This window comes from Diutina rugosa, assembly GCF_008704595.1.
Source record: "Diutina rugosa strain CBS 613 chromosome Unknown scaffold83_size33346, whole genome shotgun sequence".
In the NCBI taxonomy this organism is placed as follows: domain Eukaryota; kingdom Fungi; phylum Ascomycota; class Pichiomycetes; order Serinales; family Debaryomycetaceae; genus Diutina; species Diutina rugosa.
This window is the reverse complement of record NW_022995072.1, coordinates 3,890-20,284: the sequence shown is the minus strand read 5'-3', so window position 1 is coordinate 20,284 and position 16,395 is coordinate 3,890. Positions and strand designations below refer to the sequence as shown.

The window sequence follows — 16,395 nt, the reverse complement described above, 5'->3', positions numbered from 1 at the left end:
ATAGCTTACGCGCAAGGTGGCATGTTTACGACGGTTACGTGTACACCCCCATCACATATGAGACACCCGATGACAAGTTTGTTTTGGTGAAAACTAACCCCCTCAGGCTTGGAAGCGGACGTCATGAGGGGTGCTGCTCTAAGCATCGTTCGCTGTAGCTTTTGGGCACCACTGAACCACATTTGTGTTCGTTTCAGCGCCTCGCTCGGTGCATCCGGTGCCACAAAATCGGCGAAACCCCGTGCGTTGCACTGGTTGCACAAATCGCCAGACAAAAATATTCATAACTGGATTAAGGGAAAAAAGAGGTGCGTGCTACGCTTGCATCTTAGTAAATTGGTCTTGCTATCGTTGTTGGAGAAAAGCTAATTGGTCCGTCTTTTTTCTTTCTTTGGGACTATTGCTGGGGCGGTGTCCACCTCTAGCCTCCGGAGTTCCGTGGTAGTGTATAATGCCTAGGGACGTGCTTCTCTCGGCTCGGGAAGGTTATGCCTAAATCGCTCGAGGCATTAACGACGACTAAATCGATCAACCACCACCACCACGAAATGATAGAACCCAAATCTCGGGTATCGCCCATCGCCTGGTAGCGCGACAATGTCTGCGGAAATGCTAGTGGGGGAGACTTCCTGCGTGACTCGCCCCGGAAAACTGGGTTCTGTGTAGAAGTCGCTCAAAAGACATATCCGCTATCATTGTGAACACAGTGACGTATTTTTTTCTGGACCTGTGGCGGTGGGTCCTGGACCATGGGCTCCGTGACTGTGCAGAGACCCCCGGCTTCCGACCCACCCGATGTCGAAGGAGATAGGCACTATCGTCCTATCTCGATAGCCTACCAAATATCAGAGATGGTGGCCTTAGTTTCACAGTTTGGTGGCTGGTGGTGGTCGTCGGGTGGGCTCTCCTCGTTTTCACGGTCACGAATATTTTTTTGCTCCGCTTTCTGGAGAGAAAAAAAATAATTGTGACATGCGCAGCTGCTTGATTAACCTTGACGTGCACATTTTAAAATTCGCTACGTCCTTGAAGCCGTTGAAGCACTATTTCCGCCAGTCGCCGATAGGCCCGCTGAGGCGTAATGCAGATTTTTGCAGCGGCGGGGGCTGCCTGGGGAAAACAAGATAAATAGCCACCCAATTCCCTCCCAATTTGCTCTCCAGTCTTGGTCAAAGATTCACTGTTTCGGTTATTCGGACGACGGCTTCATTGCCTCTTATCCACCTATGTTTGCTTTTACTACAATTGATCCTGTTTTTATATAGTCGTTAATAAAGTTGTCTATCGCATTCCAGTGTAGAGCCAAAGCCTGGTCAAGGGAGACGGCCTGTCACCCTGACAGACAGACTGTCGATCTACGAGATTGTCTGGACCCAGATGGCATCTCAATCCAGCCCCTCATTTCACCGTAATCAGCCCTTCGAGTGCGGTTACTGTCGGCATCGAATGCAGTCATAAGCTTACTTTGGTCGCGAAAGAATGGGTTGTATTGCATCTCGCTAGCGTTGCATTCGTCATAAGCCCCCCGCCAGGCGGATGTGTTTGCTGTCCCCCAGCCATCGCCTGTGCCCCCATCCTCGCTTCTGCTACTCTAACATTACTTCTAGTAATTAACCGCTGGACTGAGTGGCTCTCTCGCTGACAGCTGCTCCTTAAAACTAATTTCGGATAGCTCAGGCCGAGTTCCGTTGGTTCCGAAAGACTATCAGGCGATCTGAGACTCGGGACCAAAGCGGCAGTATTTTAGGTGCTCGTCGAGCATATCCGTGGTGTTGGCAATGCTGCTTTGCGGATCTCTGGCGGATTTGTCTTAGTGGGGGAAATAGAGGTTCGTCAGCCCCCAAAATGTCACCCCCCACCCTGGGCCCAATGTCGCCAGCAAAGATCCCCCGTTTGCTGTTGCATTTTTTTTTCCTCCTATCTTTATGTACGAAACCAGGTGTCGCATGGTGCGCATGGGCCAGGGCCACCTAACCCAGCTTCAGAGGCGGATTCGCCCCCACTCGGCGGATCTGTAGTTGTGGTGATGGGAAGCAAGCCGATCCAGAGATATAAAGACGATGAACGTCCCACGAGTTTACTCATCAGCCACACACTGAAACTCACAAACCACCAAATAACTACCAATGTTCCAACTATTGCCCAAGGACTGTGTCGTCGTCACCAACGACAAGAAGGCGTCGATGGCGTTTGAGTACGAGCGGATGGGGATGCTCAACGAGCTCCATCGCAAGCGGAAGGGTCTTTGAATGCTGTTTCATATCTCCACTTTAAGCTGGTTATTAGAGGTGGGGCCCCCCTTCATCGCCGAGAGCCTGTCGACTTGGTTGCTTCATTTACATATTATACGTCATAATTATACCACAATATAACATAGATTAATTTTACCAGTCCATTGTAGCTATGTTAGCGCTGTAGATCTCGAGGCATGTCAAAGCGTTTAAGCCACCTAACGCGATGCTAATCGATTCCCGATTAGGGCGAACGTGGCTCAGTTGGCGTGGGAAAACTCGCGCTCGACGTTTGCTCCTGAGGCACACGCGTGCGTGGAACCTGATTCCTCCTCCACCCACCAAGGCTAACATTTATTGAGCCACCTCACTAGCCACTTCGTATTCCCTCAGCAAACTTTCATGTGGGTTCACGAATGACCACCATACAACCTGAAAAAAAAAACTGCCACAGAACTACGAAGTCAAGAATGACTACTGTTGTCAATGGATAGCCAGACAAAGCCAGACACTGCGGGTATCAGCCACACTATGAGACACTCGGTGACGTGGAGAAGGCGGCGGATAACTACCCCCTCGCCACGCCGGCGATAGACGTCATGGCCCGTACCTGACGAATGGGGTGATTCGCTGTCAGTGCAGGTGTCACTTATCCTCAATGTCGTCAGCGAAAAAAGTCGGTCCGAGAGCATCAGAGGATTGGCGGGTGGGGGCTCCCGCGGGCCCGAGTCTCGAGCCGACCCGGGACGTGGGCACCGCGTAGAGCAAGCTAGTGAGGGGAACCGGTGGCTGAGGTGTCCGCCAGAGTGGGGGACATGAAAAGCTTAATCCTTATCGATGCAAACGCGAACCTACCGTTTCGGTGGCCAATGCCAAGTTTCGTCAACGACACCTATTGTCGGCTGCGGGGACAGATAACAGCGTAATTACACCAGATAGACTATCGTGGCTTACGGTAGCGAGTGAGCACCGCCAAAGCTCTTAATTCTGGTTTTGGCGACAAGGTTATTTTTGGTACGATGTAGTTTCGGTGACGCGCTGACGCGGTCTCGGTGTCACATTGCTGTACTCTCGATGACTAGCTTGACGCGGTCTCAGTGGCAGGTTGCTTTCCTCTTGGTGACAACCTCAGTCATAGACACAAGCCACCGCTGCGAGGACCGCTTCCGCGGAAAATGCCATTTGCCGCCTCGAGTATTTGCGACCGGCACAATCGTCGTCTGCGAGATGCCGCCGACAAAACCGCCAGAAAAATCTCGTTTACGGGGACGCTGCACCGCCGTTGACGAGTCCCGTAAAATACGACATCGACGACACTGGGCTTTTCCCGTCTCGATGAACTTACCACCCCAAATGGGCCTTAATTGTTTTAGTCATTAGAGTTTTGGTGTCGGAGTACAAAGGTTATTTCCGTAGGGGGTGTTGCTGCTGGTGATCAATCGGGGATAATTTTTTGTGGCGTGTTGGTGGCAGAGGATCGCCGAGCGGGTTTTACGTGGTATTCGCCGTGGGGGCGCAAGCGATGGGGGGAGCACATTTCCACGCAATACGTATTTCCTCGCATTTCCTACGCGATGACGTCAGAGGCAGATGGGAGTTTCGATAAGGCACGACATTTTCTAGCTTATTACCCGATTGGGTCGAGGAAGCTGGGAAAAACGGGTTTCTGTCAAGGCACGGAAATCGCACCGCTTATCCGCTGTACGACCACTTATCCGATGACAGCATTATCCGCGACCGCGGAAATACCCCCAGTTTACTAATGCCACAGACGAGTCGACAAGCCTTAATCAGAGGTATCGGTTGAGAAGCAAAGCCGACCGTGTGGGGGCGACCCAGCGTTGCTACCAGGCGGAGTATGGCCGCCTCCACGCACATCTGACAGAGCATGGCAGAATTAGGTATTCATGTAAGACGTAGACCGGGATAAGAATTAGCGGAACGGGACGTGACGTAATCGGGCACAGGCTGTTAGGGCCTTACTCATTGCTTCGGGCGCTGCCTTTCAGGCTACGACGAGCGCAAAGATGACGCTGCATTTGCATTTTGCGGCTGCAAATCGCCAAGGTGGCCACCGCCTTAGCGCAAGCATCCGCCGGTGTCAAACGCTGATCGATAACGCACCGAACGTTGGGTCGTCTTGGCGCTGTCAAGTAGGAAGGTGGAAACCAAGGAAACAACATTAGAGGGTGTATCTCATTAGTGAGCTCAGAGAGTAGCACTCAAAGCACACCATACACTTCCCAGCTCTTCTTTAGGCTTCTCTTAGTGTCACTGTCACCGTCAGCCTCTGTGATTACCAAATGACCGAATTATACAAAAGCGCGATCGATGACATCAACGTACGAGTTTGAGCCACCCCGCCACCCGCCACCGACACGAGTAGCCAAATCAAGCGTTATCCCCACGTTGACGGCCAATAACTGCACGGCAAAAGCTTTATGCCCAAAGGGGTGTATTTTTGGCTAAGTGCCGTGGCAATTGGTCCGCCTCTAGGGTGGCTGCAAACGCAGGCAAAGCCCTGGGGCCCATGTGCCAACCCTGGCGCAGCAAAAGCAATTTTGCCGGTAGGTAGCCCTAATTAGGCCTTAAGCCGAGTCAAATCACTGATTAGGCAGCACACGGAGATGGGGTACAACCTGTTAACCGTGCAGAGCGTCATGTCGTCTGCTGGCGTCTGCTAGGCTCTGCACCGACGCCTGAGCTCTCTTTTGATCGATTAGTAATTTAGCTCGAGTGTGGGGGAGTGATACTCTTTAGGGCGGTCAGCGACAGCTTGACGTTGTCATCGAAAAAGGTGTTTTGTGGACCCAGGGGTGACCTGGTGGCGCGTTTGTGGAAGGGAAACGTTACATTGGGATTCAAAATGCAATGGAACCCAATCGAAGGCATTCGAAGGTGTTTTTGGAAGCCTGCGTAGCAAAGTTTGTGGACATAAACTGGTGGAATTCTGTGACCGTCGCGGTTTGGAACTTCGATGGCTTATTGCGCCACGAGATTAAGGTTTTGAGGAATAACCGAAGCTTCTTTGAATGACATCATTTCAGTAACGGTAACTGAAATCGATTTGACAACCAGAGGAAGAGTCCTGGCTATCCGAACCATCAGCTATTCAACAGTCACAATTGACAACATCAGTCGCACCCACCAAGTAACAATTAGATCAACGGACTGCTCAGATTCAAACCACAACCCATCAATTCAACCAACAATCGACCACCATATCATTTAAGCCAGTATGTGCTTGATTAAACTCACTTACAGTTATTGCTGCACCGATGTTTTTATCCAGGTCTTGTTGACGAATTTCTCGCGCGAAAAACTGAACTCGACCACCATGAGCCTGATCAGCGAGGCGTTCAAGCTGCTCGCCGTCGACGACGACTACGACAAGGTGTACCGGGTGCTGCACGAGTACTTGCTGACGATCAAGCACTACAACGACTTGAAGGCGTTCAAAGCGTGTCTCGTCGCCTTGATCAACCTCGACCGCTACCAGGAAGCGTACAAATTAATTCGCCAACACTTGCCGCCGCAGTTTGCCGATGATTTGATCCTCGAGATTGCCTATGTTTACTATAAGTTGGGGCGTAACGCCGACCTTGCCAAGTTGACTCGTCCCACTGACCCCGTCGCCGCCCGCGGGTTCGACCACATCGTCGCCCAGAGCGCCTACCGCGCCGGCGCCTACGGCGAAGCCGCGCGCATCTACACCCAGATCGCCGCCAGTGACACCCAATACGATTCCGCCGCCGACTTGAAAGTGAACCAGTTGGCGGTGCAGTCGCAGTTATTGTTTACTGGCGCCGCTCCCGATGCTGCCAGCGCTCATAATTCGAACCAACCCACTCACACTGATGACGACGCGTTGGCCACTAACTACGACTACTTATTCAACTGCGCCCTCATCGACCTCGCCCACCGGCGCCGGCGCCCGGCGCTCGCGACGCTTGCGCGCGCCGCCGACTTGTGTCGCCGCGCCGGCGACGACGACGTCACCCCGATCTTGGTCGCTATCGGCTACATCTACCAGCAATTGGGTGAATTGGATAAGGCGCAGTCGCTGTACATGGAAGCGCCGGCGCCCGACGACTACTACCAGTTTATCGTCAAAAATAACCTCGCGCTGGTAGCGCCTGAATCTGTCTACGATAACCCCAACTTGGTGGCACGTGACTTAAACTTCCAAGCCAACGGGCAAAAGCTTTCACAAAAGCTCACTCAATTGCAACGGCAGACGATGGCGCAGCTGGATCGGGTGCTTAGCTACGTCGCCGGCGCCAACGGGGCGCTGACGGGGCTGGCAACCAGCGCCCTGAGCGATATCACGTTAGACGTGTTAGCTTTACTTGCCACCGCCAAAACCCTGATGTCACAATTAACTCAACAGCCGCGAGCCCCGGGGCGGCGTCTTTTACCCTACGCTGACCCTGAATCGGTTACTACTACCAATAAGCTGACGCCGCGCCAACAAACGGCGGCGCTTTTGCTTTTAGCCTACTTGGCGGCGCAACAAGATAACTACGACCAATTGCTTCCCGTGCTTGAGAAACTGGTCCAGGCGCAAATTGCCTCCAACTCGCTCGTGCCTGCGGTTTTGGGGGTGTTACTCTCAGTGTACGATATCCAGAACCTGGCGCTGCTGTTTAAGAAACGCTGGCAAGTGGTTGGTCACGTGCTCACCCAGTTTATTGAAGGTCAATTAGATCAATTCCCCGTCAGTGCAGTGCAACAAGTAGCTCTTCAAGCGTTGACGGAGTCTAAAGACCACGTGATCCAAGATGCCGGGCGGACGGCGTTCTCTAAGCTTGCTGAAGCTTACCCTCATGATAAAGTGGTTCAGGCCGTGGTTGCGCTGCTGACGGAAGGTTTGGCTTCGGTGGACCTGCTTACTGAGCACACTGACGATCTCGCTGATCTTTTAGCTGCTCCTCTTGACAAGGTATTGCCTGACCAAAAGAAGAAGTCTACCGTCACTACTAATAAGGCGACCACCACTACTAATAAAGTGACGAAACTGAAGAAGAAGACTCCCAAGTTTGGTCCTAAGAAGGTGTTGCAGAAATCCAGTGACTATACCGATGCCGACCCGGAAAGATGGATGCCGATGAAGATGAGGCTGTACTATAAGCCGACGAAGAAGGATAAGAAGAAGATGGGCGGCCACCAGGGCGCCTTGGAGAAGAAAAAGAAGAAGTAGTGGAGATAAGCAGATGGGACGCTGTAAATAACTAATAGACGAGATTCATTCGACAAGAAGGGAGTAGTGAGTTAATCTTAGGGTTGATTGGGGTTGTTGCATTCAGACGTGACTGCTACCTATATCTCAAGATTTCTAAATGACATATATATGGTGGGAGTGTCCTCAGATGCAACCACTGCCAATAGCAGCACAAATGCACTTCTCGATTAACTTTTCGATGTCCGCAAAGATCATTTCTTCTACCTTGTTGGCTTGTTCCCGGTTTTGGATTCTTCTGCGGTGGCGGTTTCTTCTGCAGTGGCGGTTTCTTCTGCGGTTACGACACTTGCCTTGACGTTTGTTAACCTCAGTGGTGTTGGCAACAGCAGGGTGTTGGCCATCACCAACCTTGTTGAAGCGACTCTGCTTGAGAGGACCAAACAACCTCGAGTTCGTCGCCTCAGGACCATCCAAGACTGTGCGAATTTGCAAGTAGGCATGGCGTTCACTGCCGCATTCACCCCACCACTCCTTGAACGTGACAAGACAGGGGAAACGGTACAAGTTCTTATCCTTTCCCGTCACTTTTCCATCGCAAATGGCAACGTACCGCTCGCTGCACCAGAGAAGAAACATATCGAAACCTCTTTGAAGAAAGAAAGCAGGGTACCGTGAATGATTCTGAGCGCAAATGTTGAAGAACTCACGAAAAGCAGCTCCGTTGACAACGACTTCCGCCTCCGATGCCACTGGGTACCCAAGGAGGCGGTCCACTTGCCATTGCGCACGTTGCCAGTGGTCAATGATCCCGTTAAAACGAGTCATCATGGACACATCGGCTCTGCGGTCATCATAAGTGCTATGGTAAATAAGCTTTAACGCGTGCACCATGACATCCAATTCTACTACAGTCTTCACCTTCGTCCACCACTTACACAACAGTTGGTCCATATCGTCAAGATCGTTGTTCAAGTGGAGAATCAGCACGCTTGCCTTCTTGATAGCTTTTGAAGCCGTCTTGAAATAAAAGTAGACGAGTTCGGCATCGGTCTCGAAGCCGGGGAAATCAAATACCCAAAGTTTATCCTGGACGGTAGTCAAGATATCCTCTTTAGCCAATTCTCGAGTAAGGAGAAACATGTAGGGCTGAGCATACTTTGCCAAATTGTTGGTAACCCACGAGATAGCATCAACAAAGTCTTCTGAGCTTAGCTTAATGGGGAAGTCACTAGTACCTTTAGTGACTTCACGGCACAGGTTCACGTAGGCGGCCACATCTCTAATTGCTTTGTCCTCCACAAACTCCATGATCTCAATGTAATCACAAGTAAATGCTTTAGGTTCGGTTGCCTTCGAAATGGATACCACTAGATGGTTAGTTCGTCCTGAGGAAGATCAGTGAGTGTTTGGTTGAGTTTGGAAGTAATCTTCCCAGTGGTACGACCTAGTTGTAGGTTTGTCACTGTTGATACATACCATAATTATGGTTATGACCCTTGAATTGAACCTGTTGGTTCAGCTCTTCAATGTCTCCATTGATGAGTAATTGTGACCAGATGGTCGGTGCTCGTTATTCATGATAAACCATGAACACGTCCCTAACCCTTGGTTAAACCTGTTGGCTCATCACGTCAATGTCTTCATTGGTGAGAGTCACACAACCAGGTAGTCGGAGCTTAGTATTCATGGAAACCGTGAATATGTCCGTAAACCAATTTCCCAATAGCTCATCTCTCTGATGTCTCCATCGCTGGAAGGCTCGGGTGGGGGTTCGGTGTAGGAACAATAAAATTGTCCTTAAACCTAGCACATGTTGGCTCTTGTCTTATGAATTTTTCAAATTGATAAGACAACACGACCAAATGGTCGGAACCAATTGCTCATGGAAACATGTCCGTAAACCCATGGTTGCACCCGTTAGCTCTTTTCCTGGATGTTTCCATCGATGAAAAGACAGGGCGGGTTTCGAATGGAAATCGTAGTATCCGTAAATTATGCACTCTTCAGCTCGTCTGCTCGATGTTTCCAGCGATGAGAGTTGAAGTGAGGTTTGAAAGTGGAGTGGCTGGATCATAACTTTCGCGTATTTCCGTTATCTCAACCAAGTGGTAGGTAACAGTTTCCGTCCCAGTTGCGTGATCAACAGTCGCTCCCCAATTTACATACACCATAATCGAATGAGTTCAACGTCAATTAATAATAAATGACAATCGATCAGATTGGTATCGATACCCTTTGATTAGGGATCAATGAGTGGTGATGATGGTTGGCAAGCCAGCCAGAATTGAGTCAAACATGTTTCACCAGTGTTTTCGATCTTTGCCTCAGTCTCGTGCTCGTGGGGTTGGTCAACACTTACTTTGTTCAATTGTTTCGATGGAAGGAATCATGAACAAAGTGCTCTCTCTTTATACCACGTGGTGTGTGGTTGGTTCTCAGGTGGGTTCAACTGCGGTGTAGTATCAGTCGTGCTTCACGCATGTACGCGCACCACCCTCAGGTGACCACGGAATTTGAATTCGCCTCTAGTTGATGGTATACGGGAATACCCGCTTCAATTCGTTTCCAAAATGTTTGTGTGGTCCACTCTTGATGGACCAGAGAGCTTTTTAATTCGATTTGTGAGTTTAGTTTAGTTATGTTGCCAGCTTCTTGGTGGAGTGAAAAAGTTCAATTAGTCAATCATTTTAAGGGTAACCGGCCCAAAACCTCTACAGCGTTAATCTCCGACTACCAGATTTAACACCTACAGCTTGAAAACGCCAAATTAAGCCGAGATAAGCGAAAATTGCTCTTAAAACTAGCTTTTCAACAAAAAGCGGCCATTTTGAAAATCTGATTTTGGGCGTGTAGCGCAGTTGGTAGCGCGCTTCCCTTGCAAGGAAGAGGTCTCTGGTTCGATTCCTGACTCGTCCATCTTTTTTTGAGCTTTTTCCTTTCATTAACCAAAACAAGCCCCGTGTAGATACCTTCCTCTATTTTTAATTCATCGTCCAGTTCTATTATTGAAGGCTGTCTATGACGCGTTGTACGTGGGCTCTTCTTTAGTCAGGTGATATTTCACGTGAATCAACCCCAACCTTCCCGACGACCACATACAAATTTGGCCTGCCAATAGAATCTGGACTCTTCATTATGTTAGTTGATCCAAAGTATCACTTTTTTGTATGACGGTCAGTCTACGAAACCTTGGTCAATGCACTGGAATTATTATATTTACATGGCGAAAAATGATATATAATGTAAATCTTATTATACAGAGCCTAGTAGTATTTCGGCTTTACTCTTGTTTCACGGCCTCGAGCTCCTCGATCCGTTCCAACAAGTCCTTAATGTACGTCGACGCCAACTCCACCGTCGTCGCCTTGGACGGGATCGTCACCAGATCATGGTACAGTTTGGGGATTAGCTCACCCAAGTCGTGTACCGCTTGATTCATCCGGTTACGCCGGCCTTGTTCGGCAAGCTTATGCGACGCCTTTTTCGTCGGCGGCTTCTCCCCTCGTTTAGAAGGGGCGGCCAGCATTTGCGGCAGTGTCTCCAGCGACAGTGCCAGCGACGATCGGTTATTCTGAGACGGATTCGTCGACCCGTTGGCGTTATTGTTAGTGTTGAGCGACAGTGCCAGCTGCGTGCGCAGTTTCAACGGTCGTTTCATCGTCGTCTGGGGACTATTATGCTCGTTCTTTATCAGCTCCTGCTCGGCCAAAATGCCCATAGTGAAACCCATGAGGGGAGTACCACCATTACTTCGTTGCGGCTGCGGCTGCTGAGGTTGCAGAGCCGGCAGATGGTGGCTAGAGGGGCTGGGTTGATGGTGCGAAGGTGACGGCTGGTGGTGGACTCCTGAGGGCGGTTGAGGGTGTTTAGGGTAAGGGATATCCCCCGACTTGCCTCTGAGGCTCGGCAGCAGTTTTGTCGGTGCCATGATGGGAGTCAGATGAGGGGTTCTCCGTTTCAGTTGCAGCGCGTACTGAGGGTCGGTGTCCATGGCCTGGTTGCCAAACGCCAGCGACAGCAGCCGGCGGCGTTCTGACGCCAGGATATCGCTGTTTATCGCCGATAACGCCGGCAGCGTCAACGGCTCGAAATTGGTCGGCACTCCTCCTTGGGCCTGGTTCATTTGCTGGTACTTATCCAACGGCGTCACTGCCGGCAGCACTAGGGGAGTATACACGGCATCGGGTCTGATCCCAGCGACATTCAGCTGCTGCTGGTACTTCTGTTTGTGGTACAAGTGTTCCTCGTTGTAGCTGCGGTCGTTTTGACTGGGCAAAACCGGCAGAGCGAACTGGTCGCCGTCAAGATTGGCCTGAGGGATCCCCCGGCCTTTTTTAGCCAACAAGGCGGGGGTATTCAGCGGTAGGTCCAGTGGCGGGTACGCCGTTTGCGGCTTATGGTGATGTCGGGACGCCAGCCCCATGATCTCGTCGGAAATAAACAAAAACTCCTCCTGGGTCGCCGGGGCGCCATGGGGGGCGTGGTGGTTGAGCTGGTCGTCGTAGAAGTTGTGCTCGAGCTGGCGCAAGAACTGGGACTCGGTGTCGGATACCAAATACCCTGAAACCTCAATATCGCCGCCATGGGACGCGTGGTGGTCGCTGGAGGGCGGATGCGGTGTCAGCGCCTGAGGGGTGGGGTGGTCGGGCATCGGCGAGTCGTAGCCCCGCGGCGGGTACTCCTGGTTGGTCCACACCGTGTCCATCGGGCTTGAATGGGGTGGATGGAGTGTGGGGGTGAGGTGTACCTCGGTGGGTGCGGAGGAAGGAAAGGGTGTTGGTTTGCCTAAACAATAGTGCCCCTACTAATCCCTACATATGGGGCTCTTATCAATGTTCCAGTAGTGCGAGCTCTAAAAATTCGCACGGCTCGGGCCCACGTGGGGGTAACGGAAAAAAAAAAAAAACCGTGCTACAGTGTGTGCCAATGAGAACAAAGACACGTCGGCGTGAGGCCGTTGTCAAATACAGGACCGCTGTCGGCTACGGCCAGCCGAAAGGGCAGCTAGGCACTTTTGCTGGTATCGAGCGGAAGGAATCGGGTGGAGCGTCGGCCACGGATGAGGGGTTGTCCTGGTAATTGCCACAATCACATGGACAACCAGTACACAAATGACACCGATTCTATTCATATTTAAATTGGTCTAGGAAAGACGTGAAACACATAACATCAGGTAGACAAGATTTATAGTATTTGGTGGCGTGCTCTATGATCTGTTTCCGCGGGTCGTATCCTTCATGCTGTCGCTTGCTAAACCCCGGGTTGTCTAGGAACCCCGGAGACGAGCCCGTGGTGGTGATACCGCGCCAGTAGGCTACCAGCTCTACGGTAATGTCCAGGTGATGCTGCTTAGTCAATGGAGGTGGCAGATCATTGGTATTGCAGCCCTACCGCTCACTCGGTGTAACTTTGTACCCGTGGGTGGTTTTTGGTTCGGTAGAGTAAATTATTTGGACGGAGTCGACACCGGGTGGTGGTTGACGTCATCTGGCGGTGCAGTATGTGCTTAGACGCTTTCCTGGCCCGCTACGCCGCGCCTTAGTCCATGATTGACAATTCCGAGATTGCGGGCGGACCACTGGACCCTAGGCGATACGCTGCATGTGATCGCTTACTGATTATACGATTAAACTAATGTTTCAGTCACTAAGAGAATATCTACTGATCTCTCCCTGTATTGGGAGTTTCTGTCTGATTTTGAGTGCGTCGAGGTACGCCATAGACAGGGAGGGGAGTAGGCCCCAGCATGAAGCACCAGAGTCAGCCGAATATTGGCCCGTATTAATTAGCTGGGTCGGTTACAAAAATTGACACATGTAAGCGTCCACGGCACTCTGGGTTGACGTTTGAACGGCGAATGCCACGGGATCATATTTCCAGTAATCTACCGTTATATGCTGTTGTTGTTGTTGTCAGGAAATGGACACGGGGGTGGGAGTGGCGTTAGCAGGGCTTAGACGTACCGTTACCCGTCACCCGTCGTCTCAGGAGATCAAAGAGGCTTAGTCAAACATATACACCAAGATGAGTATTCGTTGACTGCTAGCTACAAACCACAAGTCATTGATCCGTACACACTATCACCTGTTTGTTTAGTCATATTCTTCTAGGTTCTTCCCAAATTGTTGGCTAGCGCCGTGCGTGCCAATTGTTCTCTTCTGGCTTTCCCAACAACGCATCGCGACCAGTAACACAAAATTCTTCACCAAAACGGGGCTTACCGTCGGTGTCAAATTGAGCCGATAAACTCCTTATGAGTAGACTGCTTCAATGGGATTTGAATACTATAATTGGCTTAAATTGTAAACATGTAAAGATTGTAATACTTCCTTTCTTTGTCTATCGATTTTGTACATAGATTTTTTGTGCTATATATTTCGTAACGCCATGGCATAATGCAGTGTTAAGACGACGGCTGGGGCACGGGCGCCGGCTCGTTGATGATGTCCTTCGGGGGCACGGCGTTCTTCAGCTTCACCACCGTGTTCAGCTGGATCTTCTCCTTGCTGATGGTATCGCCCCGCACGATCTTCTCCATTTCTTCTCGGGTCAACGTCTCGTACTCCAACAAACCCTCCGCCAACCGTTTAAGCTCGACCCGCTTGTCGTGCAACAACTCGCGGGTACGGTTTTCCAGGCCAATCAAGTACAGTCTGACTTCCTGGTCGGCCAAGTCTCTAAGTTTAGGCGACCACAGCTCCCAGTTGTCCGAGAGCTTGATGGGACCGATTTTGTCCGACATCCCGTACGACGTCACCATCGCCCGTGCCACCAGGGTGGCGTTGGAAAGGTCCAGCGAGCACCCCAGGGTGACGTTCTCGGCGCCGTTGATCATTTCCTCGGCGATCTTACCCCCCATACACACGTCAAGACGAGCAAAGCATTCCTTCTTCAGCATGTCGTGCTTGTCCATTTCCGGGAGTTGGAAGGTAATCCCCAAGGCACGGCCACGAGGCAAAATGGTGGCTTTATATAACGGAGTGGCGCCGGGAGAGAACATCGCCATGATGGCGTGGCCGGCTTCGTGGTAGGCGGTGTTGATGCGCAGTTCTTCGGTGATCACCATCTTCTTCTTGGCGGCGCCCATCAAGATCTTATCCTTAGCCCATTCGAAATGGTCCATATTGACGGCAGGAGCCGACAATTGCGACGCGTGGACGGCGGCCTGGTTAACCAAGTTCATCAATTCGGCACCGGAGAGACCAGGAGTACCACGGGCAATCACCAGGGCATCGACATCGTCGGAGGTTTCCACGTTCTTCATGTGGTGCTTTAAGATATCCACGCGACCACGAACATCAGGCAAATCAACAATCACTTCCTTATCGAACCGACCGGGACGAGTTAACGCCTTGTCGAGCGATTCGGGGAAGTTGGTGGCGCCGATAATGATGATCCCTTGCGATTGCGAGAACCCGTCGAGTTCAACCAATAACTGGTTCAACGTTTGTTTAGCGTAAGCTTGGTCCTTAGGGTTACGCTTACCGCCAATAGCATCCAATTCGTCAATGAAAATGATCGCCGGCAGCTTTTCTCTGGCGGCACCAAAGAGTTCTCTGATACGTTTAGCACCCACACCGACGTATAATTCATCAAATTCTGAACCGGACATAAAGAAGAAAGGGACACCAGCTTCACCAGCGGTGGCACGAGCCAAGAGAGTCTTACCGGTACCGGGGGGACCAGTTAAAAGCACACCTTTAGGCAACTTACCGCCAAGACCAGTAAACTTCGAGGGGTCTTTCAAAAAGTCCACGATCTCTTCCAATTCCGCACGAGCTTCATCGCACCCTTGGACGTCAGAAAAGCGCACCGTCAGCTGAGACACATCGACAGTCTTTTCCGTGACATCAGAGTTCTTGAAAATGGTACCGTTTTCAACAAAATAGTTAAACGCTTGGTTGGCTCCGTAGGCCAAAAGGGCCACGGGGATCAACCATTTGAGCCATTTCAGCAAAATGGTGCCAAACAGTTCCAGCACCACCACGTGTACCGGTTCGTATTTCGAGCCGAACCCTTGGGGCATCCCCTGGGCCGCCCCCTGAGGGTACGCCATCAGCGCCGCGACGTGGTCGGCCTTCTGCTGCTTGCCCATCTTGCGCAACGCGTCGATATACAACCCGGTACATTCCGGCAGCGACGCCACCCCCGGCGACTCGAACCGCTGGACGACGATCTGGGGGTAGTTGTTAGCCAATAATTGGCGGTAGAACTCGGCCTGGTAGCCAGGGTTTTGCGGGTCACGGTTGGCGGTCTCTTCAAGCTGTTGCAACTGTCTTACTGCCAGCGACGCCACCGGCATCGTCCGTGAGAACTGGCGCACCGACGCCATGGGGAACTTGTGACCGACGTAGGTAGTTGTAAACCCAGTCGGTCGCTTCAAACACTGGCTCAGTATCCGCAAGCCCCGTGTCAACATTGGTATTTTTGCTTAGGTGGTTGTCAAAATACCCGGGGACAAATAATGGGTGCGAGAGTGAATTTTGGGTGGGCCACTGTCAGGTTGCGCGCAGTTATAGGCAGGCCGAAAAAAAGTACCGCGTGGAAACTGAAGGAAGCGGAGCGAAACCAAGAGTCATTAAATGACCAAAGGGGGAGAAGAAAGAGATGTTTGGAAGTAAGTGGAAGTGTAGTGGAGAGTGGTGCATGACGTACAGTAGGTGAATGCAGTGTTGGAAGGCTCTGTTTACTCAAGGGGTTGTCGTGCTAGTCACTCGCCACTTTTCGTTGAGGGTGATCGTGATCGTGATCGTTAGTGTATAGTGTGCAGGGCTGCTTAAACTGTCGTTTGACAGCTATTAATCTCAGTCTCCCTCAGCGCGCGAACAGAGAAAAAAAAAAAAGAGCACTAAACCGGCTACCTTCCGTATATCAATTAGAGGCAGGAAACACCACCACCAGCACACACACGCGCTTCCTGACTAAAGTTGGAACATCACAGACCACTGGAAACACACCCCCACCCACGTATCAATTATTATC

At 51.1% G+C, this 16,395-nt stretch overlaps 4 protein-coding genes across 4 annotated transcripts; 1 reads left to right on the top strand and 3 right to left on the bottom strand. All coding sequences in view use genetic code 12, as the record gives it.

Annotated features, from left to right (window-relative positions):
* Window positions 1-5,568: 5,568 nt before the first annotated feature.
* DIURU_000528 (signal recognition particle subunit) lies at window positions 5,569-7,431 on the top strand (the record flags this gene model as incomplete). Its single annotated transcript, XM_034158244.1, has 1 exon — window positions 5,569-7,431. The coding sequence occupies one exon, from the start codon at window positions 5,569-5,571 to the stop codon at window positions 7,429-7,431; it is 1,863 nt and encodes a 620-aa protein (XP_034014670.1).
* A 165-nt stretch (window positions 7,432-7,596) lies between these two features.
* Window positions 7,597-8,721, bottom strand: DIURU_000527 (uncharacterized protein; the record flags this gene model as incomplete). Its single annotated transcript, XM_034158233.1, has 1 exon — window positions 7,597-8,721. One exon carries the CDS (start codon window positions 8,719-8,721, stop codon window positions 7,597-7,599), a length of 1,125 nt encoding a protein of 374 aa, XP_034014669.1.
* A 1,972-nt stretch (window positions 8,722-10,693) lies between these two features.
* On the bottom strand, window positions 10,694-12,118 carry PHO4 (phosphate-sensing transcription factor; the record flags this gene model as incomplete). The annotated part of the gene is made up of 1 exon (XM_034158222.1): window positions 10,694-12,118. One exon carries the CDS (start codon window positions 12,116-12,118, stop codon window positions 10,694-10,696), a length of 1,425 nt encoding a protein of 474 aa, XP_034014668.1.
* A 1,698-nt stretch (window positions 12,119-13,816) lies between these two features.
* On the bottom strand, window positions 13,817-15,832 carry YME1 (i-AAA protease; the record flags this gene model as incomplete). The annotated part of the gene is made up of 1 exon (XM_034158211.1): window positions 13,817-15,832. One exon carries the CDS (start codon window positions 15,830-15,832, stop codon window positions 13,817-13,819), a length of 2,016 nt encoding a protein of 671 aa, XP_034014667.1.
* Between the last annotated feature and the right edge of the window lie 563 nt (window positions 15,833-16,395).